This window comes from Rhinopithecus bieti, unplaced genomic scaffold, assembly GCF_001698545.2.
Source record: "Rhinopithecus bieti isolate Rb0 unplaced genomic scaffold, ASM169854v2 scaffold_36315, whole genome shotgun sequence".
NCBI classification, from domain to species: Eukaryota; Metazoa; Chordata; class Mammalia; order Primates; family Cercopithecidae; genus Rhinopithecus; species Rhinopithecus bieti.
The window spans coordinates 58,328-85,099 of record NW_016815814.1 but is presented as its reverse complement, the minus strand read 5'-3'; the positions used below and the strand labels follow the sequence as shown (position 1 = coordinate 85,099).

The 26,772-nt window shown below is 44.8% G+C and overlaps 1 protein-coding gene across 1 annotated transcript; it reads left to right on the top strand.

Annotated features, from left to right (window-relative positions):
- The first annotated feature begins 4,510 nt into the window (after positions 1-4,510).
- On the top strand, positions 4,511-25,287 carry PCYOX1 (prenylcysteine oxidase 1). The gene is made up of 6 exons (XM_017853787.1): positions 4,511-4,695; positions 5,765-5,971; positions 7,614-7,788; positions 21,234-21,445; positions 21,784-21,936; positions 22,650-25,287. The coding sequence occupies exons 1-6, from the start codon at positions 4,587-4,589 to the stop codon at positions 23,306-23,308; spliced, it is 1,515 nt and encodes a 504-aa protein (XP_017709276.1). The 5' UTR covers positions 4,511-4,586; the 3' UTR covers positions 23,309-25,287.
- Positions 25,288-26,772: the final 1,485 nt, after the last annotated feature.

Below are 26,772 nucleotides of genomic sequence, written 5' to 3'. Positions count from 1 at the left end.
TTAGCTTCCTAAGTAGCTGGGACTACAGGCGCGTGCCACCATGCCTGGCTATTTTTCTTTTTTTTTTTTTTTTGAGATGGAGTTTCACTCTTGTTGCCCAGGCTGGAGTGCAATGGCTTGATCCCAGCTTACTGCAACTTCCACCTCCCGGGTTCAAGCAATTCTCCTGCCTCAGCCTCCTGAGTAGCTGATATTACAGGCACCCACCACCACGCCCGGCCAATTTTTGTATTTTTAGTAGAGATGAAGTTTCACCATATTGGCCAGGCTGGTCTCGAATTCCTGACCTCAGGTCATCTGCCTGCCTCGGCCTCCCAAAGTGCTGGGATTACAGGCATGACACACCGTACCTGGCCCAGCCCGGCTAATTTTTGTATTCTTTGTAGAGATGGAAGTCTCACTTTGTTGCCCAGATTGGTCTCCAATTGCTGGGCTCAAGAGATTCACCAGCGTTGGCCTCCCAAAGTGTTAGAATTACAGGCGTGAGCCACTGCGCCCAGTCCTGGCCTAATAGTTTTTTAATAGTTGCAAAATCATACATCGAATGAAAGTTCCACAATGTATTGGATGGTAAATTGAATAAATTACCATAGTGACATTGATGGATATTCAGGTTACTACTTTTAAAAAACCTATTGTATTACAAATAATGTTGCAGCTGTATCCTGGTTCATATATCTTTTTTTTTTTTTTTTTTTTTTTTTTAGAGGTTGGGGGCAGAATCTCCCTGTGGGCCCAGTCTGGAATGCAGTGCCGTGATCACTACTCACCTCAGCCTCTACCCTCCGGGCTCAGGTGATCCTCCTGCCTCAGCCTCCTGGGTAGCTAGGACTACAGGTGCACACCACCATGCCAGGCTAATTTTTTAATATTTTTTCATATAGATGGGGTTTTGCCATTTTACTCATGCTGGTCTTGAACCCTGGGCTCAAACCATCTGCCCACCCTGGCCTCCCAAAGTGCTGGGATTACAGGTGTGAGCCACTGAGCCCAGCCTCTTTCTCGAAGTTTAACTTTATTTTGTATCCAACCTATTTTCCCCTCATCTATATTGATATTCATGTTCATGTACTAGTTATTCTTTTTTGTTTGTTTGGGTGAAGTATTGTAATTACAGAAATGAGATCATTTTATACCCATCATGCAATCACAAGCTTTTCTCAACTGATAATACTAGGACATTAGTTATAGACCCAATTTTTTTTTTTTTTTGAGACAGAGTCTCACTCTGTCACCCAGGTTGGAGTGCAGTGGCATAATCTTGGCTCACTGCAACCCCTGTCTCCTGGGTTCAAGCAATTCTCCTGCCTCAGCCTCCTGAGTAGCTGGGATTACAGGTGTGCACCACCACGCCTGGCTAATTTTTATATTTTTATTAGAGACAGAGTTTCACCATGTTGGCCAGCCTGGTCTCGAACTCCTGACCTCAGATGATCTGCCTGCTCCGGCCTCCCAAAGTGCTGGAATTACACGTGTGAGCCACTGCACCAAGCCCCAGCATTCTTTTTTTTTTTTTGAGACGGAGTCTTGCTCTGTCGCCCGGGCTGGAGTGCAGTGGCCGGATCTCAGCTCACTGCAAGCTCCGCCTCCCGGGTTCACGCCATTCTCCTGCCTCAGCCTCCCCAGTAGCTGGGAATACAGGCGCCCGCCAGGTCGCCCGGCTAGTTTTTTGTATTTTTAGTAGAGACGGGGTTTCACCATGTTAGCCAGGATGGTCTTGATCTCCTGACCTCGTGATCCACCCGTCTCGGCCTCCCAAAGTGCTGGGATTACAGGCTTGAGCCACCGTGCCCGGCCCTTTTTTTTTATTTTTTAGTTTTTGAGACCAGCCTGTCAGGTTGGAGTGCAGTGGCACGATCTCAGCTCACTGCAACCTCGGCCTCCCAAGTTCAAGTGATTCTCCTGCCTCAACCTCCCAAGTAGGTGGGATTACAGGCATGCACCACCATGCCCAGCTAATTTTTGTATTCTTAGTAGAGGCAGCATTTTGCCATGTTGGCCAGGCTGGTCTTGAACTCCTGACCTCAGATATTCTGCCCGCCTCTGTCTCCCAGAGTGCTGGGATTACAGGAGTGAGCCACGGTGCCTGGCTTCTTTTTAATGCATGCATAATGTTCTACTGTATGGTATGTAGGGGAGAAAAAAAAGTTTTCCTCTACGCTTCTGAGTTTTTGGTTGTGATAGACCCCTGTAACAAAAGACAGATTAACAAGAAGAAAACAAACAGGACCAGGCATGGTAGCTCATGCCTGTAATCCCAACACTTTGGGAGTCCAGAGTTCCAGACCAGCCTGGGCAATATGGCAAAAAACCATCTCTACAAAAAGTGTAAAAATTAGCTGGACATGGTAGTGGATGCCTGTGGTCCCAGCTACTCTACTCTGGTGGCTGAGGTGGGTGGATCGTTTGAGCCCAGGAGCAGGAGGTTGCAGTGAGCCGTGATTGTGCCATTGCACTTCAGCCTGGGTGACAGAGCGAAGCCATCTCAAAATAAATAAATGAAAGAAAGAAAAAAAAAAGAAAAACAGAAATTTAAAAACATGTACGTCATGTATTCAAAAGAGAGACCAGGGAAATGAGCAAATCTCCAAGAGGTGGCTTTGAATTCAGGATTATACAGCATCTTCAAAAAAGAACAGCATATGTTTAGAGAAGTGTTAAGAGAGCCAGGCGCAGTGGTCACACCTGTAATTCCAGCACTTTGGGAGGCCAAGGCGGGAGGATCACCTGAGGTTGGGAGTTCAAGACCAGCCTAACCAACATGGAGCAACCCCATCTCTACTAAAAATACAAAATTAGCCGGGTGTGGTGGTGCGTGCCTGTAATCCCAGCTACTCAGGGGGCTGAGGCAGGAGAATTGCTTGAACCCAGGGGGCGGAGGTTGCCGTGAGGCTGCGCCATTGCACTCCAGCCTGGGCAACAAGAGAGAAACTTCGTCTCAAAAAAACAAAAAAAAAAGAGAAGTGTTAAGAGAAGGAAAATGATTCTGAGTCTCTAGGGGTGGCAAATAAGCAATAGAAAAAGGCTCATTAATGAAGTTTGTCATGTAGATTCCTGGCTGATAAAGGTTTGTCAAAAGACAAAATTACAACTAATTTAAAGAGCATAACTGGCTTTTATGCGATGGTAGAATTGCGCAACACCTCATTCTATAAAACAGAATGAGTGGAAGAGATTGACTTTCAGAAAGGGCCGAAGAAAGCAGAAACAGAAAAGTGAATTGGTTGTTTCGAGGTTACTTTCCTTGTAAAGTTTAAAGCAGAGGGTATTTCCTTATCATGCCACTTAAAACTGGTCTGTTTGGGAATCTGGCTATTGTTTTTCTTTCTCCTGATTTCTTTTTTTTTCTTAGACAGAGTCTCGCTCTGTCGCCCGGGCTGGAGTGCAGTGGCCGGATCTCAGCTCACTGCAAGCTCCGCCTCCCGGGTTTTACGCCATTCTCCTGCCTCAGCCTCCGGAGTAGCTGGGACTACAGGCGCCCGCCACCTCGCCCGGCTAGTTTTTTGTATTTTTTTAGTAGAGACGGGGTTTCACCGTGTTAGCCAGGATGGTTTCGATCTACTGACCTCGTGATCCGCCCGTCTCGGCCTCCCAAAGTGCTGGGATTACAGGCTTGAGCCACCGCGCCCGGCCTCTCCTGATTTCTTAGAAAGTCGGATTGACAACTTAGTTTTGACCTTGTGATGTGGAACATGTGTGACATGAGTGCCTCCATTTTGGCTTAGTCTGTTGGGCCTAGTCTGGTGCAGGAGCTCAGTCCAAACCAATGGCTTCCTATAAATTTTATTTAACAGGTGTAAAATTGTCTTCAGTGATTAACCTTTGTCCTTCCAGGCAGTGCAGGAAGAGGGATACCTTTGCCTTTTAAAATTTTATGTCCTGCTTTTAGGCAAATGGGGGAAGGCGGAGAACTTTCTACGTATCTACATCTTCTCAATTGTCTTCGTCTTGAAATAATCCTTAGGCTAAAGAGGCGTATTTTGGGGTGGCACATTCTGGTGTCCTTACAGGTACACTACTTTTATTCATGTCTGTTACTATTATTCCACCCCCTTCACCTTGGGCCACCCCATCTTCAGTCTCCCTCATTTTTCTTTTCAACTAGCACCATTTACCCATTCACTGCGTACCCGACAGTTCTCCCAACAGGGTGATCACTCAGTAAGTACTGTTTTCCCTTTGGTCTGTTTCTGGCAGCGATTAGCTGTGTGCATTCTTAGGAGCGACGGAGGGGATAGAAGAGGGCACTAGTGAAGAACTACGGTGCTTCAGCCAAATAGGGAGGGAGGAGGAGAGCTGAGGCGAGCCTCAGCTTCTGCCTTCGACGTCTTCTGAAGAAGGGTGGGCTTCGAGGCGGCAGGGTGTGCTTAGGGGACTCAATAGCCCAGAGCAGGGAGCTCCTGCAGGAGGACTAAGGGGACTTGCAGGGCGAGGCGCCTGAGCGGGGTCGGGGCGGGGCTCGCAGGACCTGGGCGGGGCTCGCAGGGGCTGGGCGGCTTGGGGGCGGGGCTGGGCGGAGCGCGCAGCCGCGCAGCTGTGGGAGGACTGCGGGGTTCTCGGGGCTGGCTGCAGCGCTTGTGGAGGCCATGGGGCGCGCCGTCGCGGAGCCAGTCTGGTTGCTGGGGTTGTGGCTGCTGCTGTGCAGCTGCGGATGCCACGATGGCGCCGAGCTGCGTGCCCCGCCAGATAAAATCGGTAGGCGAGAAGGTGGAGGCGCGGGAGGGAGCTTTAGCGCGCCCCGCGCCAGGCGGCCGCTGCGCAGTGCGCCCAGATCCCACAGCCGCGACGCAGGCCAGCGGTGCAGGCCGAGTCAGCCGCGCAGGTCGCGCTTTCCCCCATTCACATCTCAGGGCGGCTTTCGGCTCTGCTCGGAATAGGACTGTGCATTCCCGGGCGTGGAGAGGTGCCCACTTGAGGAATGGGAGAGGACGGGGACGGGCGGGAGGGCAGGCAGGCGCCTAGCGTACCTGTAGCTCCTGTCTCCTAGGCCTGGGGCTCCTTGGAGGCCTAGGTTCCTCTTTCTATCTTCCCTTTGAACACTGACGGTGAAGAGTCCAGTGTTCTGGCTCGACCTGGGGCGCTCGGCCAGATTGCAGGCTCACGCAGACAGCACAGGGAGGAGTGAAAACAAGCTGACCCTGTCTGCTTCCCTTGGGAGGCTGAACCCCCTTCCCCCAGCTCCGCTTTGCTGAGGTCGGCCTGCTCTCAGAGGCGCCTGGCTTGCGCAATTTCTCTGCCTAGGACTAACATAGCCACAGAAAGAATCTATATTCTCTTTCCAGTGTCAGGAGCCTTGGCTTTTTGCTTCCTGTCTCCCTCCCGCCCTCCTTTAAAGTTGTGTTCTTCGATATCATTAACTTCTCTACATTGAATTTAGATACAACAAAGCTAGGCATAAATGGCCGTCACTTTATTAAAAATACGTGCTGGAAAGGTCGACCTCTAATGTGCCCGTGAGTTGGGCAACAAGAAGGGTGTGCAGGCCCCTTGATTCCTCCATAAAGACCTGTGAGAATCTTTGAGCTTCTGGAAAAAAAATCGAATTAATGTCAATATGTTAATTAATCTACTGCTTTTGTCTGGGGGCAGTGTCTGTCCAGATTCAGGGAGTTAGACCTTTGCTGCAGGTGTCACTCTTCCCCCACCGAATTGTTGGTAATAGTTTTGAGTAACAACCTCCGCTATTCATGGTCTTTCAAAAACAAAAGAACTCACAGAGCTGGTAAAAGGGGAAAAAATAATCTTCTGTTTTTTTCCCTCATAGCGATTATTGGAGCCGGAATTGGTGGCACTTCAGCAGCCTATTACCTGCGGCAGAAATTTGGGAAAGATGTGAAGATAGACCTGTTTGAAAGAGAAGAGGTCGGGGGCCGCCTGGCTACCATGATGGTGCAGGGGCAAGAATATGAGGCAGGAGGTTCTGTCATCCATCCTTTAAATCTGCACATGAAGCGTTTTGTCAAAGACCTGGGTATGTAATTTTGGTCTTGGAGCTCACCAGATTACTGTATGACATCCCCGGATATTTTTATCAGATGGAGAACTGAAACTTCTGCCTTGTTAATTGCCTTACAGAGACGTTGGTAAAACTGTTTTCCTCAATTTCTCGTTAGTTGGTACTGCCTTAGTTAGGAGCAGTTCTGCTGTAATGGGACACTAGTTATCTGTATCACTAGTTATCTGGAATTACAGCCATGGGGTGGGGGTGGGAATGGCTGCCATTGTCTTTTTTTTTTTCTTTTGAGACGGAGTTTCGCTCTTGTCGCCCAGGCTGGAGTGCAATGGTGCGATCTCGGCTCACTGCAACCTCTGCCTCCCGGGTTCAAGTGATTCTCCTGCCTTAGCCTCCCCAGTAGCTGGGATTACAGGTGGCCGCCACCATGCCCGGCTAATTTTTGTATTTTCAGTAGAGATGGGGTTTCACCATGTTGGCCCGGCTGGTCTTGAACTCCTGACCTCAGGTGATCTGCCTGCCTTGGCCTCCCAAAGTGCTGGGATTATAGGGGTGAGCCCGGCTTCTGTTGTCTGTTCTTAAACTTCTTAAACTTGTGTTAAAGAATCAGAGAAGGTTTGGAGATAGTCACCTCATTGTGATCATTTTGCAGCTGAGTAAATGAGACCCAGAGTCTTGAAGTGTCTGGCTCAAAGTCACTCACATATGGCGATGGCCGGAGTCAGTGGCTCATGCCTGTAATCCCAGCACTTTGGGAGGCCGAGGCAGAGGATCGCTTGTGCCCAGGAGTTAGAAAGCAGTCTGGGCAACGTAGTGAGACCCTGTCTTTACTAAAAATAAAAAAATTAGCCTGGTGTGATGGCATAAACCTGTAGTCCCAGCTACTTGGGAGGCAGAGGCAGGAGGATCCTGTGAGCCTGGGAGATAGAAGCTGCAGTGAGCCTTGATTGTGCCACTGCACTCTAGCCTGGGCAACAAAGTGAGACCCTGTCAAAACAAACCACCACAAACAAAACAAACTCACTCACACAGCTGTGGATGCAGACATGTGCCTAGAACTTGGGACATGCAACTGCTGCCCTGACAGCAGAGGAGCTGGATAGGTCATGGGGAAAGTCTGACAGGCCACTGTAGGCCCTTTCGGCAGAGAGTATTTCATAACTTTGGCTTCCCTCCAGTTATCTGAAATATCCAGTTTTGCAAAATAGGATTCTCACAGGAATGGAAGTGCCTCTTTCCCCTCAGCTGCCTTCCACATCCTCTGGAGATGCTGCCTCTGCTTCCTCCACGAGGGCAAAGGTATACCCAGAACAAATTATGCCATGAAGATACATGTCTGACATCTTTGTTTTTAAATTGAATTCAGTTGCTACTCTGGCTTTTTTCCTTTGACTATCCAGTTTTTTTAGACTAAAAAATAGCCAGGTAAAAATATATCTACTTTTGATATATTAATATTTACATGATCATCTGACCCATCGCCTAGCACATCTGCTTTTGGACAGTGTAGTGAAAGTATAGTGTTTCACACTGTTCCAAAGATAGAGCTCCTTTATGTGTCTCCTGAGAACTGAGGGAAGCCCCAAATTCACTCAGATTACGTTCTTTCATTTGGTCAGCATAGACACCACTGACTTAGCTGTGCTTTATGTTTTTGCAGGTCTCTCTACTGTTCAGGCCTCTGGTGGCCTACTGGGGATATATAATGGAGAGGCTCTGGTATTTGAGGAGAGCAACTGGTTCATAATTAACGTGATTAAATTAGTTTGGCGCTATGGATTTCAGTCCCTCCGTATGCACATGTGGGTAGAGGACGTGTTAGACAAGTTCATGAGGTAATTTTTTTCCTTCCATTTAACCTAAGATCTTTTAATTTAGGTTAAATTAAACTTGATGAACGTCAGGAATTATAATTTCTTGTAAGCATTTGCTACCTCACTGCAAGGCCTGTTTATAACATTGTTAGGCAAAATGTTTTGTAGAAACCATGCAGACTATTTGCTTGGAAATTGAAAGGTTGGTTTATTTTTGCTTCCGAAGTGTATTTTGCAAATGTTTTTTTAGTGTTGCCAGATGCTGTTAGATGCCTTGAATTCTTATGACAGCTTACTCAGGTAGGTACTGTTTTTAGCTTCTTTAAACAGATGCAGAAGGTGGTGGTGCAGAGAGGTTTTAAGAGGCAAGTTCACCCACATAGTAAGTGGTATAGCTGGAGTTGCCACCCAGGCAGTCTGGCTTTAGAGTCTTCACTCTTAATCTCTATGCTGTGCTGGTCATTGTGTATATGAATGAGATAATGTGTGTAAGAGCTTGTAGAAAGGATCAGAAAACTTAAATGGGCTTTAATAGTGACATGTTTTCAGTGAACCAACAGCCTGAAGTAGAGTAAAAGTTCCATATTCCAAGAATTTACATTCTAGCACTGTTCTGGGTAGTAAGAATTCAGGTGCTTCCTTTTCGTCCTTACGCTTTTCTATATTTAAACTATTTTTTTATGTGTGTGAATATGCATCGCTTTGGTAATCAGGAAGAGTAACATAAAATAGCCAGTCTAATTTTGAAGGGTACAATCTGTTTTTTTTAAAGCTGTTGGCATGTGCTAGTTTTTGTTTTTTTTTGAGACAGAGTTTTGCTCTGTTTCCCGGGCTGGAGTGCAGTGGCGCCATCTTGGCTCACTGCAACCTCCGCCTCCCCGGTTCAAGTGATTCTCCTGCCTCAGACTCCACAGTAGCTGGGATTACAGGTGCCTGCCACTGCGCCTGGCTAATTTTCATATTTTAGTAGAGATGGGGTTTCACTGTGTTAGCCAGGATGGTCTCCATCTCCTGACCTCGTGATTCGCCCGCCTCAGCCTCCCAGTGTTGGGATTACAGGTGTGAGCCACTGTGCATGGCTGGCACATGCTAATTTTTATGCTGGTTTATAGTTTTAGATACTGGAGGCCAGTATCACGCCATTACACTCCAGCCTGGGTGACAGAGCAAGACTCCATCTTGAGGGAAAAAAAAAAAAACAAAAAACAAAAACACCCAAAAACATATCATATGACCAGGTATTGAACAGGACAAATATGAGTTAAACAGGGCTGAGGCTGGTGGATCACCTGAGGTCAGGAGTTTGAGACCAGCCTTACCAACACAGTGAAACCCTGTCTCTACAAAAAATATAAAAAATTAGCCAGTGTGGTGGTGCATGCCTGTAATCCCAGCTACTTGTGAGCCTGAGGCAGGAGAATTGCTTGAACCCGGGAGGCAGAGGTTGCGGTTGCAGTGAGCCGAGATCGTGCCATTGCACTCTAACCCAGGGGACAGAGCCAGACTCTGTTTCAAAAAAAAAAAAAAAAAAAAAAAAAGAGTTAAGCAGGATATACCTGGTTTCTCTAACTTATGTTAGTTTGGGTTTTCTTTCTCAACATCATTGTTAGGTCAGTTCCTTAATTGCCTTACCCGTGGGTACCTTAAGTCCAGCTACAGTGCATGTGGTTTTTAAATAGCCATTCATTCATTCACCCAATATTGAGTGCCTGTTAGGTGCCAGGCATTGTTCTATGTTGAGAATATAGGACCTACAACATGTCCTTGTCCTCAAAGAATATATATTCTAGTGGAGATACAACTAAGGAAACATATAGAATTTGCATAGAGACAGCCAGTCACTTTATAGAAGGTGGGTGGCATGGTACTGCATACTCAGCAGGCAGATCAAGTTCCGATGGCATCAGCCCTGCTTGTGTGTATCGTTTTTCTTTTCTTTCTTTCTTTTTTTTTTTTTTGAGATGGAGTCTCACTTTGTTGCACAGGCTGGAGTGCAATGGTGGGATCTGGGCTCACTGCAAACTCCGCCTCCCGGGTTCAAGTGATTCTCCTGTCTCAGGCTCCTGAGTAGCTGGGATTACAGGCGCATACCACCATGCCTGGCTAATTTTTTGTATTTTTAATAGAGATGGGGTTTCACAGTATTAGCCAGGCTGGTCTTGAACTCCTGACCTCATGATCCACCTGTCTCGGCTTCCCAAAGTGCTGGGATTGCAGGCGTGAGCCACCATGCTCGGCCCTCTTTTTTTTTTTTTTTTGACACAGGTTTCACTCTCACCCAGGCTGGAGTGCAGTAGTGTGATCATGGTCCACTGCAGCCTGGACTTCCTGGGCTCGGGTGATCCTTCTACCTTAGCCTCCATGTAGCTGGGACTGCAGGCACGTGCCACCAAATCTGGCTAATTTTTTGTATTTTTTTTGTAGAGAGGAAGTTTGGCCATGTTGCCCAGGCTGGTCTTGAATTCCTGGGCTCGAATGTTCCACTCATCTGGGCTTCCCAAAGTGTTGGGATTACGGGCGTGAGCTCCTGCTCCCAGCCTCGTTTTTCTTATCTGTGGCTTGCTTGACATGTACAGAATTGCCCTTTGAGAAATTAAGAAATTGCTTTTTTTTTTTTTTTTTTTTTGAGACGAGTTTCACTCTGCTGCCCAGGCTGGAGTACGATGGCGCAATCTCGGTTCACTGCAACCTCTGCCTCCCGGGTCCAAGTGATCCTCCTGCCTCAGCCTCCTGAGTAGCTAGGATTACAGGCATGTGCTACCATACCCAGATAATTTTTGCATTTTTAGTAGAGATGGGGTTTTACCATGTTGGCCAGGCTGGTCTTGAACTCCTGGCCTCAATTGATCCACCCGCCTTGGTCTCCTAAAGTGCTGGGATTACAGGCGTGAGCCACCGCTGGGATTACAGGCGTGAGCCACCGCACCTGGCCTAAGAAATCACTTTTGTAGTGAATTCAAGGTATTACAAAACTGGGAAAAAGAACCAGTGGGGGGATATATCGGTTATACTGTTTTTGACTTTAAAAAACAATTTACGGGCAGGGCATGGTGGATCACGTCTGTAATCCCAGCACTTTGGGAGGCCGAGGTGGGTAGATCACGAGGTCAGCAGTTTGAGACCAGCTTGGCCAACATGGTGAAACCCCATCTCTACTAAAAATACAAAAATTAGCAGGGCGTGGAGGTGCACACCTGTAATCCCAGCTACTTGGGAGGCTGAGGCAGGAGAATCGCTTGAACCCCGGAGGCAGAGTTTGCAGTGAGCTGAGATCTCATTGCACTCCAGCCTGGGTGACAGGGCGAGACTTGTCTCAAAAAAAAAAAAAGACAATTTACAAATTTCATGGAATTAACCCCATTTTAAATATTTGATTATATGGCACTGACTTTTATGTTGCTAATATTGCATTATACGTTTCTGTTTATTTCAATAAATCAAGATTATGTAATCTTGTTTGATAATTTTATCAAATCCTATGAGATAGTTGGAGAGGTTGTTGCTATTCAGCCAATATGTACCTAGTTGTTAAAAGTAGTGAAATATGGGCAAGTGCTGTGGCTCATGCCTGTAATCCCAGCACTTTTGAAGGCTGAAGTGGGAGGATCACTTGAGGCCAGGAGTTGGATACCAGCCTGGGCAACATGGCCAAACCTTGTCTCTACAAAAAAATAAAAAAAAATTAGTCAAGTGTGGTGGCACGTGCTTGTGGTCCCAGCTACCTGGAAGGCTATGGTGGGAGGATCACTTGAGACTGGGAGGTTGAGGCTGCCGTGAGCTATGATCATGCCACGGCACTCTAACCTGGATGACAGAGTGAGACTCCATCTGAAAAAAAACACAAAAAACAGGCTGGGCATGGTGGCTCATACTTGTAATCCCAGCACTTTGGGAGGCCGAGGTGGGTCAATCACCTGAGGTCGGGAGTTCGAGACCAGCTTGGGCAACATGGTGAAACCCCGTCTCTACTGAAAATACAAAAAATTAGCCGAGTGTGGTGGCGGGCGCCTGTAATCCCAGCTATTTGGGAGGCTGAGTCAGGAGAATCACTAGAACCCAAGAGGTGGAGGTTGCAGGGAGCTGAGAATGTGCCATTGCACTCCAGCCTGGGCAACAAGAGTGAAACTCTCTGTCTCAAAAACAAAAAACAAACAAACAAAAAAACCCCACAGAAAACAAACATAAACAAACATAAAAAAATTAGCTGGGCATGGTGCTGTACCTGTGGTTCCAGCTACTCAGGAAGCTGAGGTGGGAGGATTGCTTGAGCCTAGGAGTTCGAGGTTATAGTGAACTACGATTGTGCCACTGTACTCTAGCCTGGGCAACAGAGCGAGACCCTGTCTCTAAAAAAGAAAAATCAAAGAAAAAACAGTAGTGAAATACTGCTGGAGTGGTGAAACTGTTGCTTCCTTTAGTGGGGAGGCATCTCCCCTACCCAAAGAACGCTCTTTCCTTGCCTCAGCAGGAAGCCTTGGTTTAGTTCCACTTCCACAGCCAGTGTGCTTTCTGTTTCATGTGTACCACTTAAATATTTTTAATATCACCCCATGTTAGAAATATTCTGGAATGTCACAAAAACCAGGATTAGAAGTCACAGAGCTTACCAAAGAGGAACTTGGAACCAGTTACCCTCCATTTCAATTAAAACAGTAGTTCTCAGCTGGGCGCAGTGGCTCACGCTTGTAATTCCAGCACTTTGGGAGGCTGAGGTGGGTGGACCACTTGAGGTCAGGAGTTTGAGACCAGCCTGGCCAACTTGGTGAAACCCCATCTCCTGGGCTCAGGTGATCCTTATATATATATGAGAGTACAGTTAGTACTCTCAAAAGTAGCTTGTGTGATCTTCTGCAGAAACCTTCAGGGGGTTTGTTGACCAGCCTTGTGGAGTCACATTTTCATTTTGCACCTCCATTTCAAAGTATACACAGGGTGGAAAAAGACCTATGTAACAGTAGTAAACCATGACACTCAAAAGAGGGCTCAAGCTTGTGGTAGGCGATACTCGAAAATAATGCATTCATTCATTCTCTGCTGTTGGAGGTACTTGGGTGGAAATCCTGCAGCCCCTGACATTGGCACTAGCTAGCTTAATCTCCAGTTCTGCACATACATTTATGTAGTTGCTCTGGTTGGATGCCATTCTTACTAATTTTTTTTTTTTGAGACCAAGTCTTGCTCTGTCACCCAGGCTGGAGTACAGTGGTGCAATCACAGCTCACTGCAGCTTTGACTTCCTGGTCTCAAGTCATCTTCCAGCCTCAGCTGGTACTATAGGCATGTGCCATCATGCTTGGCTAATTTTTTAAATTTTTGTAGAGACAGGGTGTTGCCATGTTGCCCAAGCTGATCTTGAACTCCTGGGCTCAAGTGATCCTCCCACCTTGGCCTCCCAAAGTGTTAGGATTACAGGTGTGAGCCACCGTGCTCAGCCGGATGCCATTCTTTACTCCCGAGTCCAACCTCTTATCTCATTTTTCAACAAGGCATTTCCTTAATACTTCAACATTCATCTTTCTTTTCAAACATCCCTTATTATATGGTGCATAGCATGTACTTGTGTTCTATACTATGCACAGTAACTAGAATGTAGTAGATGTTTACTCAGGTGTTTGTGGAATTGAAATCTCTGGTCCACTGATGGCTTCCTGTTGAGATATCTTGGCTTGTAGACTAGGTTAAAGCTTATTCTTCTCTCTCAGGTTAGTGCATTTCTGGGGACTTGTAAGATCCTTAACACTTCTTGATCTGAGACTGGTAGGACTTACATGGAAAGGCTTTATAAACACCCTTTCTTCCTTCCAGTTACTCCTACCAGATTTTTGAGTCAGTTTTTGTTCTTTCATTTCCCAAACCCACTCTATCTTGAATTCTATCAGCCTTTAAAATATGTCCAGAATTCCACTACTTCTCTCCAGGATTACTGCTACCACTTTGTTCCAAGTCACCACCACTGTTTCTTGTCTGGATTGCTAGAGTAGCCTTCTGTTATAGGCTGAATAATCCTCTCCCCTGCCCCCTGCCACAAGATGTCTATGTCTTAATCCCTGGAACCTGTGAATGTGTTACCTTTTGAGGTAAAAGAGACTTTGCAGATATGGTTAAGGATGGGTAGATTACTCTGGATTATCCAGGAGGGCCCAATATAATCACAAGGGTCCTTAGAGAGGCAGGAGGAGGATCAGGGTGGGTAGTAGGAGATGTGATGATGGAAGGAAGAGATCAGAGTGATGCTAGGAAGGGGTGTGCATCCACGAACCAAGGAATGCAGGTGGCCTGTAGAGGCTGGAAAAGACAAACAGTCTTCCCTCAGAGCTTCTAGAAGGAACCAGCCTTGTGCACACCTTGATTTTAGTCTAGAGAGACTGACTTTGGTCTTCTAACTTACAGAACCGTAAGATTATAAATTTGTGTTGTTTTAAGCCACTAAGTTTGTGGTAATTTGTTACAGCAGCAGTGGAAAACCAATACACCTCCTAAATCATCTGCCATTACTGTTATATTGCTACCATTTGTTCTCGGGTTAGCAGCCAAAGTAGTTCTTTAAAATCTAAGGCTCATTACATCACTCCACTGCTCAGAAACCTTCAGTGGCTCTCTATTTCATTGATAGAGATTTATAGCCAAAATCTGTTTTGTGACTGAGAAGGATTCTGTACTCCCGTCCCTTATTTTTAAATTTATTTTCCCCAAATTTCATAGGTTGAAACACTAGCCATCCAGTACTCAGAATGTGACTGCATATGTAGATAGGGCCTTTAAATATGTGATTGAGTTAAAATGAGGTCATTAGGGTAGACCCTAAAACAATTTGATGGGTGTCCTTAAGATTAGGACACAGAAGGGAGGCCAAGGTGGGCGAATCACCTGAGGTTGTGAGTTCGAGACCAGCCTGACCAATATGGCAAAACCCCTTCTCTACTAAAAATACAAAAAATTAGCCGGGTGTGGTGGGGCATGCTTGTAATCCCAGCTACTCAGGAAGGCTGAGGCAAGATAATCACTTGAACCTGGGAGGTGGAGGTTGCAGTGAGCCAGGATTGCGCCATTGCACTCCAGCCTGGGCAACAAGAGTGAAACTCTGTCCCAAAAAATAAAAAAAGATTAGGACACAGAAGAAACATACAAAGACCATGTGAGGACACAGCAAGAAGGTGGCCATCTGCAAGCCAAGGAAATAGGCCTCAGAAGAAACTGAACGTACTCACACCTTGATCTTGGAATTTTGGCCTACAGAACTGTAAGAAATAAAGCTTCTTTTGTTTAAGCCATCCAGTCTCTGGTACTGTGTTATGGCAGTCCTGGCGAACTAATACACTGTTGTCATTTCAGTAACTGTCCATTATTGAAAATGGGATATTGAAGTCTCCATTATTGTTGAATTATGTATTTCAGTTCTGTCAAGATCATTTGATCATATTCATGAAGGTTTATTTCTGGGTTTTCTTATTTGTTCCAACGATCTGTATGTCTGTTATTTTTTTATTTCCAGATGGGGTTTTACTCTGTTGCCCAGGCTGGAGTGCAGTACATTTACAGCAACTTCTGGTTCCTGGGCTCAAGCAGTTCTCCAACCTCAGGCCCCCTGAGTGGCTGGGACTGCAGATGTGCATTACCATGCCCAGCTAATTTTTTTTTGTTTTTGTTTTTTTTTTTGAGACGGAGTCTCGCTCTGTCGCCCAGGCTGGAGTGCAATGGCACTATATTGGCTCACTGCAACCTCTGCCTCCTGGGTTCAAGCAATTCTTGTGCCTCAGCCTCCTGTGTAGCTGGGACTACAGGCATGCACCACCACACCTGGCTAATTTTTTGTGTTTTTAGTAGAGATGGGTTTTCGCCATGATGGCCAGGCTGGTCTCGAACTCCTGACCTCAAGTGATCCTTCAGCCTGTGCCTCCCAGTGTGCTGGGATTACAGGTGGGGAGCCACTGCACCTGGCCTTTTTTTAAAAGTTTTTTTCGGCCGGGCGCGGTGGCTCAAGCCTGTAATCCCAGCACTTTGGGAGGCCGAGACGGGCGGATCACAAGGTCAGGAGATCGAGACCATCCTGGCTAACACAGTGAAACCCCGTCTCAACTAAAAATACAAAAACTAGCCGGGCGAGGTGGCGGGCTCCTGTAGTCCCAGCTACTCGGGAGGCTGAGGCAGGAGAATGGCGTAAACCCGAGAGGCGGAGCTTGCAGTGAGCTGAGATCCGGCCACTGCACTCCAGTCCGGGCGACAGAGCGAGACTCCGCCTCAAAAAAAATACAAAAAACAAAATAAAAGTTTTTTTCGTCAGCCTCTTTTAGCCTCAATTGATATCATAGCCTCCGGCGTCTGTGATGTTAAACAATTGCCACAGATTTTTTTTTTTTTTTTTTGACACATGGACACGTGCCCTCAGGATGGGGTTGTTGCATAGAGTGAACTCTGAATCAGGTCGAATAAAGACAAGCCCTCAGGATAGGGCTTTTTGGGAGCTGCCAGATAGGTCAAATATTGACAGTTCTCTGAGGATAGTGCTTTTTGGGAGCTACAAACTTGTTGAGTTCTTTCCAGTGGCTTCTAGCTTGCTGGTTTCACATTGCAGTTGAAAGTGTGCTGGTTTTATTTTTTATTTTATTTTTTTTTCCTCTCTCTCTCTTTCTCTTTCTTTCGACGGAGTCTCCCTCTTGTCGCCCAGGCTGGAGTGCAATGGTGCGATCTTGGCTCGCTGCAACCTCCATCTCCTGGGTTCAAGCGATTCTCTTGCCTCAGCCTCCTGAATAGCTGGGATTACAGGAGTGTACCACCACACCTGGCTGATTTTTTATATTTTTGGTGCAGATGGTGTTTCACCATGTTGGGCAGGCTGGTCTCGAACTCCTGACCTCAAGTGATCCACCTGCCTCAGCCTCCCAAAGTGCTGGGATTACAGGCGTGAGCCACCATGCCTGGCCAGACATTTTTCTTAAATAAATACTCCTTGGACTTGGAAAGGCTTTGGTTTATCTGCAGTGCTTTGAAAGAGTCAATGTTGATCATTTTTGGCAGTATTCTCATAGCTTTTATGGAGGAGCAGATTTCCAGAGGTCCTTCCTCTGCCATTCTGGAAGTTTCCTCTCCCCAGTAACATTTCTGGCTGTACCACCCACTGTTCTCCCAGATCACTCTGCTTCAGCTGCTCTTGCTTCATTATTTCTTGAATGTGCCAGGCAAGCCTCTGTCATGTGACCTTTGCATTGCTTTTACCACTACCTGAAATATTTTCCCCCAGGTGTTTGCCTGGTTTGCATCCTCATCTCCTTCAGGTCTTTGCTGTGTATCACCTTCTCAGTGAGGCTTTTACTGACCACTCTTGTTTTTGGACTGTCTTATTTAGAATTTCAACCCTTCTACCCCCATGCATTTCTAGTCTTCCTTTCAGACCTATTTTCTCCTTTTTTTTTTTTTCCTTTGAGACGGAGTCTCTCTCTGTTGCCCAGGCTGGAGTGCAGTGGCACGATCTCGGCTCACTGCATCTTCCGCTTCCCGGGTTCAAGCGATTCTCATGCCTCAGTCTCCTGAGTAGCTAGGATTACAGGTGTGCACCACCATGCCAGGCTAATTTTTTTGTATTTTTAGTAGAGATGGGGTGTCACCATGTTGGCCAGGCTGGTCTTGAACTCCTGACCTCCAGGTGATCCACCTGCCTCAGCCTCCCATAGTGCTGGGGTTACAGGCGTCATCCACTGTGTCTGGCCTTATTTTTCTCCTTAACACTTCCATCCTCCAACCTGTTAACTGTTTCTCCAACTAGAACCTAAGATGCATGAGGGCAGGATTTTTTTTTTCTCATGTTGGCCTCTGTATCCTCAGTACCTAGAATAGTGCCTGAGAGTTGATGCTCCACAACATTTATTGAATGAATAAATGAATGAATGAATGAATGAATAAATAAATAAATATCAGGGGTTATACAAGTGTAATCTGAAATGAAAAAAAGCTGTTTCAGCAAACAGACTAGCAGAAACTACAAGATTTTATATATAATATATAAAACATAAATCATATAAAGTATATATAAAATATAAAATATAAAAAATGTATAATATTAAATAAATTATAAATACTTATTTATATATTATATTATATATTTATAATTGATATATAGTATAAATATATATATTTATATATATATATTTTTTGAGGCAAGAGTTTTGCTCTTGTCGCCCAGGCTGGAGTGCAATAGTGCGATCTCGACTCACTGCAACCTCCATCTCCCAGGTTCAAGCAATTCTCCTCCCTCAGCCTCCTGAGTAGCTGGGATTACAGGCATGCGCCACCATGCCCGGCTAATTTTGTATTTTTAATAGAGACAGGGTTTCTCCATGTTGGTCAGGCTGGTCTCGAACTCCCGACCTCAGGTGATCCACCTGCCTTCACCTCCCAAAGTGCTGGGATTACAGGCATGAGCCACTGTGCCTGGCCCCAGTTATATATTTTTAACAATTATTATTATTTTTTGTTTTTGTTTTTGTTTTTTTAAGACAAGGTCTCACTCTGTTGCCCAGGCTGGATGGAGTGCAGTGGCGTGATCACAGCTGACTGCAGCCTCAACCACGAGGGCTGAAGTGATCCTCGTGCCTCAGCTTCCTGAGTAGCTGGGACTGCAGGCATGCCTCACCATGCCTGGGTAATTTTTAATTTTTAATACATATATTTTTTTGAGACGGAGTTTCACTCTGTCATCCAGGCTAGAGTGCAGTGGCATGATCTCAGCTCACTGCAACCTCTGCCTGCCAGGTTCAAGCGATTCTCCTGCCTCAGCCTCCCAAGTAGCTGGTATTACAGGCATGTGCCACCATGCCCAGCTAATTTTGGTATTTTTAGTAGAGATGGGGTTTTGCTGTGTTGGCCAGGCTGGTCTCAAACTCCTGACCTCAAGCGATCTGCCCACCTCAGCCTCCCAAAATGCTGGGATTACAGGCGTGAACCACTGTGCCTGGCTAATTTTTATATTTTGTGTATAGTCTTGAACTCCTGGCCTCAAGGTATCCTCCTGTCTTACTCTGTCACCCAGGCTGAAGTGTGTTGGCTCGCTGTTCACAGGTGCAACCATAATGTACTACAGCCTTGTGCCCCTGGGCTTAAGTGATCCTCCCACCTCACCCTCTTGAGTAGCCGTGACTACAGGTACATGCTACCTCACCTGGGTGCTGTTTTTTAGTAGTATTTATTCTATTTTTTCATTTATTGTTATTATTTTTTTGAGATGGAGTCTTGCTGTGTCACCCACGGTGGAGTGCAGTGGTGTGATCTTGAGTCACTGCAACCTCTGTCTCCTGGGTCAAGCAATTCTCATGCCTCAGCCTCCTGAGTAGCTGGGATTACAGTCATGCACCACCACGCCTGGATAATTTTTGCATTTTTAGTAGAGATGGGGTTTCACCATGTCGGCTAGGCGGTCTCCAACTACTGACCTCAAGTGATGCCGCCCCACTTTGCCTCCCAAAGTGTTAGGATTACAGGCATGAGCCACCACACCCAGCAGTGTATTTATTCAAATGCAGTTAGTTGTATCATGAAACAATTAGAGTGCTCTCTGTTTATATTGTGTATATAGTTTCATCTCACCCCCCTCTAAGGAGACTTGCTTGAGTGAGGTTGCAGCTCTGGCAGGAGCAGGTGGGGAATATGTTTCTTATAGCATCATTAGTAGCTTATTTAATTGACTGCTGTTTTCTCATTGTTGACCATTAGCCAAAGATCACTCTTCTTTGGATATGAGATATCCAGGCTATTATTTTTCTGAAGAATTCAGTGTTTCCATCCTACTTTTTCCAGTCTCCTAAAGACTGGGACCCAAATGCTGTGGTTAGAAGGTGTTATTTTAGTTTCTCAGTTTTGGCATAGATACCTAATCAATTTTTCCAATAAAAATGTATTTAACATTTTTACACTTAAACTGCTTTTAGTATGCTTTTAGTAGGTAATACTGAAATGGTTATAATACTGTCCCTTGTTCTGTAAAAAAAATATAGTTCATTTTGAGAGAAGAACCTTGATGTGAAAGTTTCCCTCCCATGATAGTGATAGGGATCTTTCCTTGGCTCTTAATTTCTTATTTTCTTATACTTATCTCTGCATGTGCCTTATTACTTATCCCTAACTGTAAGCCCCTTAAGGGAATAAGAGATAAGCCCCTTATTACTTATCCCAAATTTAAGCCCATTTTCTGTCTTTGTACCATTTGCAATGTGAAAAATTGTGTTGGAATTACTGAATGTACTAATTTATGTGAATGTTGTTTTAAATCCATAAAATGGAGAGAAATATTGGGTGATATTTTCTTTTGTTTTGGTCAAGTGATCTTTTCTAAAAAATAAATAATAGAAAGCATCTACTTGTTGAATGAGTGGCACTGGTGCTGTTTTAAGAGGCTTTTAGAGATGATATAACTGTGGACTGGGAAGCTGAGCAAGACTTTTCAGAGAATGTGGGATTCACATTCTGTTAAGGAAGAACAGATGTTCCATGGTTAGGAATGGGAAGTGTATTCAGGTTGGAGAGAAGAGCTTGTGCACTGGTGGGGATACAACATGTAAGGATATTTAGAGACCAGTGAATGGGTCACATGTGCTCCAGTGGAGACTGTGCATGTGTGGGTGACTGAGAGCAGAGTTGTGCAAGGGCAAGAGAGCAGGGCAAGTTGTGATTGAGCCTTATACTTGCCATGTGACCTTTAGACAAAGTCTTTTACTTCTTTTTTTTTTTTTTTTGAGATGGAGTCTTGCTCTGTCACCCAGGCTGGAATGCAGTGGTGTCATCTTGGCTCACTGCAACCTCTGCCTCCCGGGTTCAAGCGATTCTCCTGCCTCAGCCTCCTGAATAGCTGTGATTACAGGTGTGCGCCACCACGCCCAGCTAATTTTTGCAGTTTTAGTAGAGATGGGGTTTCACCATGTTGGTCAGGCTGGCCTCGAACTCCTGACCTAGTGATCTGCCTGCCTCGGCCTCCCAAAGTGCTGGGATTACAAGCATGAGCCACCGCGCCTGGCCTTACTTCTACTTTTATTTTCCTTTTCTTCTTTCTTTCTTCCTTAGTCTTTTCTTTTTTTTTCTTTTCTTGCTTTTTTTTTTTTTTAAGAGACAGTCTCACTGTCTGGCCCAGGCTGGTGTGCAGCAGCATGATCACAGTTCACTGCAGCCTTGAACTCCGGGGCTCAAGCAGTCCTCCTGCCTCAGCCTACCCAGTAGCTGGGACCACAGGCACACACCACTATGCCCGGTTAATTTTTGTACTTTTAGTAAAGATGGGGTTTTGCCATGTTGGCCAGGCTGGTCTTGAACTCCTGACCTCAGGTGATCCGCCCACCTCTCCCTCCCAAAGTGTGGGGATTACAGGCATGAGCCACTGCACTCAGATGTCAGTTTGATCTTATGACGCCATTTCCCTTCTTTATACATCCCCTTCCCCACATCTTGTTTGGTATTTAATGGAAATTTCTCTTCTTCTAAAAAAGGATCTACCGCTACCAATCTCATGACTATGCCTTCAGTAGTGTTGAAAAATTACTTCATGCTCTAGGAGGAGATGACTTCCTTGGACTGCTTAATCGAACACTTCTTGAAACCTTGCAAAAGGCCGGCTTCTCTGAGAAATTCCTCAATGAAATGATTGCTCCTGTTATGAGGGTCAATTATGGCCAAAGCACGGACATCAATGCCTTTGTGGGTAAGCCAGGGCTTGGAACAGTGGTGGACATGAGTTCACAAAGGGGCTTACTTGATGCTATGGTGGTTCCAGACTTTACGCCATGGATCGGAGGCTACTTTTCTCTGTGAACCTCAGACGTTGGCAAAATTGTGCTTATATAGACGTTGATTTTTAGGGGCAGAGGGTCTTTAGCTTTCATTAGTTCAGTGATTCTTCATTGGGGGAGATTTTGCTCCCAGGGGCCATTTAGCAATGTCTAGAGACATTTAGAGTAGAACATGTAATTGGGAAGGGAGAGTGGGTAGAGAGCCTCTTAAAAGTCAGAATTAAAACACATTTTTTCTTCCTGTTGACAGGGGCAGTGTCACTGTCCTGTTCTGATTCTGGCCTTTGGGCAGTAGAAGGTGGCAATAAACTTGTTTGCTCAGGGCTCCTGCAGGCATCCAAAAGCAATCTTATATCTGGCTCAGTAATGTACATAGAGGAGAAAACAAAGACCAAGCACACAGGTAAGCTTGAATTTCTGTCTTATTGTTCCTGATTTCCCCTGCAGAAAATGATTGCTGTCTTCTGTCATCTCTTACTCAGTTCTAAAATGATGAAACTTAAAATTGTATATATTGTGCCATATAGAAATATTCCCCAATGGGCTGGGCACAGTGGCTCACGCCTGTAATCCCTGTACTTTGGGAGGCCAAGGAGGATGGATCACCTGAGGTCAGGAGTTCGAGACTAGCCTGGCCAACATGGTTAAACCCTGTCTCTACTAAAAATACAAAAAATTAGCTGGGCTTGGTGGTGGGCGCCTGTAATCCCGCTACTCGGGAGGCTGAGGCAGGAGAATCACATGAACCCGGGAGGCAGAGGTTGCAGTGGGCCAAGATCACACCACTGCAGTCTAGCCTGGGTGACAGAGCGAGACTCCATCTAAAAAGAAAAAAAAAAAAAAAAGAAATATTCCCCAATGTAGTTAAGTGCAGTGGCGTGACTCCTTGGATTTGAAAATAATCTAATCTTCAAAAGTAAAATTCTGTATTTTGTACTTATTGACATTCTGAGTAAGAAATTGGCCTCAATGTAATAAAAATGCAAGGGACAGCTATCTTAAGGGATATAACTTCTTCAATTCTTTAGAATTATAGAGAAATTATGAAGAAGGTATAGAATCATTTTAGAAAATATGTTAAAAACACTGAACAAATAAATGCCTTATTTCCTCTAGGAAATCCAGCAAAGACGTATGAAGTGGTCTACCAAATTGGAACTGAGACTCATTCAGACTTCTATGACATCGTCTTGGTGGCCACTCCATTGAATCGAAAAATGTCTAACATTACTTTTCTCAACTTTGACCCTCCAATTGAGGAATTCCATCAATATTACCAACATATAGTGACAACTTTAGTTAAGGGGGAATTGAATACATCTATCTTTAGCTCTAGACCCATAGATAAATTTGGCCTTAGTACAGTTTTAACCACTGATAATTCAGATTTGTTCATTAACAGTATTGGGATTGTGTCCTCTGTGAGAGAAAAGGAATATCCTGAGCCATCAACAGATGGAACATATGTTTGGAAGATCTTTTCCCAAGAAACTCTAACTAAAGCACAAATTTTAAAGCTCTTTCTGTCCTATGATTATGCTGTGAAGAAGCCATGGCTTGCATATCCTCACTATAAGCCCCCAGAGAAATGCCCCTCTATCATTCTCCATGATCGACTTTATTACCTCAGTGGCATAGAGTGTGCAGCAAGTGCCATGGAGATGAGTGCCATTGCAGCTCACAATGCTGCACTTCTTGCCTATCACCGCTGGAATGGGCACACAGACATGATTGACCAGGATGGCTTATATGAGAAACTGAAAACTGAGCTATGAAGTGACACACTCTTTTTTCCCCTCCTAGTTCCAAATGACTATCAGTGGCAAAAAAAGAACAAAATCTGAGCAGAGATGATTTTGAACCAGATAATTTGCCATTATCATTGTTTAATAAAAGTAATCCCTGCTGGTCATAGGAAAACACACAGTTCTCATTAAGTGTGAAGGTATAGCTATTGCACTTATGCCATCTCAAAGTATTCTTTTACTATCCATTAGGAGTTTTTCTTAAACTTGTCTGATAATAAGAATCACCTGGAGTTAGGAGGTGGCGGTTGCAGTGAGCTGATTGCGCCATTGCACTCCAGCATGAGCAACAAGAGCAAAACTCCATCTCAAAAAAAAAAGTAAATAAAAATAATCACCTGAAGTTTGTTAAACCATATGGATTCTTAAGCTCCTCTCTTGAAGATTCTGATTCAGTAGGTCTGGGGTGGGGCCCTGGATTTTGATCAAAATTGTAGAACATTTTAAGGTGAGTACCTGAGGGAGAACTTAAAGACGTCTTAGTTGGGGAGTAGTCCTTTTGAACTTTACAGCTAGATGTAATCTTCAGTCAGATAAAATTTATGGGAGCTGGTGTCTTATGCCTGACTCTTAGTAATTTCATACCTGTTTGAAGTATATGTGCCCATGCCTAAAGCCTTGACTTTCAGAATGTTGTCTTTTGATTCTTCTGTCTTGATTTGATTAGGGGTGAAATTTAGAAGTCTTAGTAATGTAACTTGAAGATGTTAAACAAAAATCTCAAGTAAAATGAAAAACAAATATGGGCTACTGAATTAAGAAACTGGCATTCTATTATTAAATCCTCATTTCAGGAGCTTTTAAAATACGGAGAGACCCCCGTAACCAGAGATTCAGATTCAAAGATTGAGGATAGGACCTTAGCATTGTAGCTTTTTAAAGTTTCTAATGTGCACCCAGGGTTGAGAATCATAAATGTGGGTGTGAAAATGCCTACAAAGGGGTTTTAGTGCCTTAGAAGTCCTAAGAAACCCAATCTGTATCAAAGCAGATCCATTTTGCAAGGATCTTTCTCTTACAACTTTAGAAGTAATCTTGATAAGAAGCACAGACAGCCTAACAGTTGGCGCTAGAACAGAATACTTGGAATGACACCAGAGTTAACCAAGTCCAGCATATGTCCAAAGAGTTAAGTGTTTCAGTTACTGTAGCATTCTGGGTGAGAAATTGGTTGCTGAAATCTTAAGACAGTGGCTCTCAACCTTGGCTGCACATTGGAATCACCTGTAGGGTTTTAAAGCATCCAAATGGTAACTAACATGCAGCCAAACTTGAGAACTAGTTCGGCATCTACTGTACAAAGATCATGATTAACTGTCAAGACACTGGTAGAACAGAACAAGCAAAAGATTAAGAATTCAAAAGTAAATGCAACCAATTTAACGTGTAATGTTATTAAAAAAAATAAAAGGCTTAGACCAGCCTGGGCAACATGGTGAAACCCCATCTCTACAAAAAATTTTCAAAAAGTTAGCCAGGCATAGTAATGCACGCCTGTGGTCCTAGCTGCTCAGGAGGCTGAGGTGGGAGGATCACTTGAGCATTGGAGGTTGAGGCTGCAGTGAGTCATGATCATGCCACTGTACTCCAGCCTGGGCAACAGAGACCATCTAAAAAAAAAAAATCCCTCTATTGAATAGAAAAAAAAAAAAAGTCCTTCATAAAATCATGGCATTAACTACTTTAGCAAAATAGTGTTAACTTTGGTTCTGAGTAAAAGTGACTTCTTCCCTACCACAGTTGTGAATGTTAATATGCTGACAAAACTGCCAAGATATATGTGATAGGGGATTAAACTCATGGTTTGTCAAAAGGGTGTTTTTTTCTATTTTTATTCTTAACAGGTATGTTAAGAGGTATTCATATTTGTTTCCTTTTGTGGTTTTAATGACAATTTGTAAAGAATGTAATACTGTTATGTATATGCTAAATATTGGTAAATACTAATTTCTATCATACGTAGACTTGTTTTGCAATGAGATATATTTTTACTTATAATACCAATTTAGGCTGGGTGCAGTGGCTCATGCCTGCATTCCCAACACTTTGGGAGGCCAAGGCAAACGGATCACGAGGTCAGGAGATCAAGACCATCTGGCCAACATGCTGAAACCCCATCTCTACTAAATATACAAAAATTAGCTGGGCGTGGTGGCGCACGCCTGTAATCCCAGCTACTGTAATCCCAGCTACTTGGGAGGCTGAGGCAGGAGAATTGCCTCAATCGCAAGGCGGAGGTTGCAGTGAGCCGAGTTCGCACCACTGCAGTCCAGCCTGGCAACAGAGCAAGACTCCGTCTCAAAAAAAAAAAAAAAAAAAAAAATTTAGGCTGAGTGTGGTGGCTCACGCCTGTAATCCCAGCACTTTGGGAGGCCGAGGCAGGTGGCTCTCTTAAGGTCAGGAGTTTGAGACCAGCCTGGCCAACATGGTGAAACCGTCTTTACTAAAAATACAAAAATTAGCCAGGCATGGTGGCGCACGCATGCCAGTAATCCCACCTACTTGGGAGGCTGAGGCGTAAGAATTGCTTGAACCCTGTTGATGGAGGTTGCAGTGAGCAGAGATCGCACCACTGCACTCCAGCCTGGGCAAGAGTGAGACTATGTCTCAAAATAAATAAATAAATAAAATAAAATGTTGCTGGTATTACATCAAACCTACTCTGGATAAATTTTCCAGTAGGGCTTCTGAAATTGCTTTGGCAAAACCAAAACAGTTTATCAATACACCAAGGACATTAGTAGTTTTAATGCAACTACAGTATTGAATACTTTTTTTTTTTTTGAGACGGAGTCTCGTTCTGTCGCCCAGGCTGGAGTGCAGTGGCCAGATCTCAGCTCACTGCAAGCTCCGCCTCCCGGGTTTACGCCATTCTCCTGCCTCAGCCTCCCGAGTAGCTGGGACTACAGGCGCCTGCCACTTCGCCCGGCTAGTTTTTTGTATTTTTTTTAGTAGAGACGGGGTTTCACTGTGTTAGCCAGGATGGTCTCGATCTCCTGACCTCGTGATCCGCTCGTCTCGGCCTCCCAAAGTGCTGGGATTACAGGCTTGAGCCACCGCGCCTGGCCCCTGAATACTTTTTTAATGGGAGAAAAATTCTAGCAGAACCTGCTACTCCAAGCGCATTAGGTAGTTTTTTTAGGCAACTATAGTATTAAAGAAGAGTTTTATTGGAAGAAGAACCACTGTCAGAGCTTGCTGCTCCAGACCACTGTTTTTTTTTTTTTTTTTTTTTAATAGAAGAGACTGGTAAAAATGATGCAGGGGCTGAATGAAAGCCAACTCTGCTCCAGTGGTTTTCTGAGTTGAGCATGTATCAGTTACCTGAAACGCTTGTTAAAACATCACTAGGCTCCACCCTGTCTATTCAATAAGTTTGTTGTGGGACATAAGAAGTTGCATTTTATTAAGTTCCCCGGTGATGCTGCTGTTCT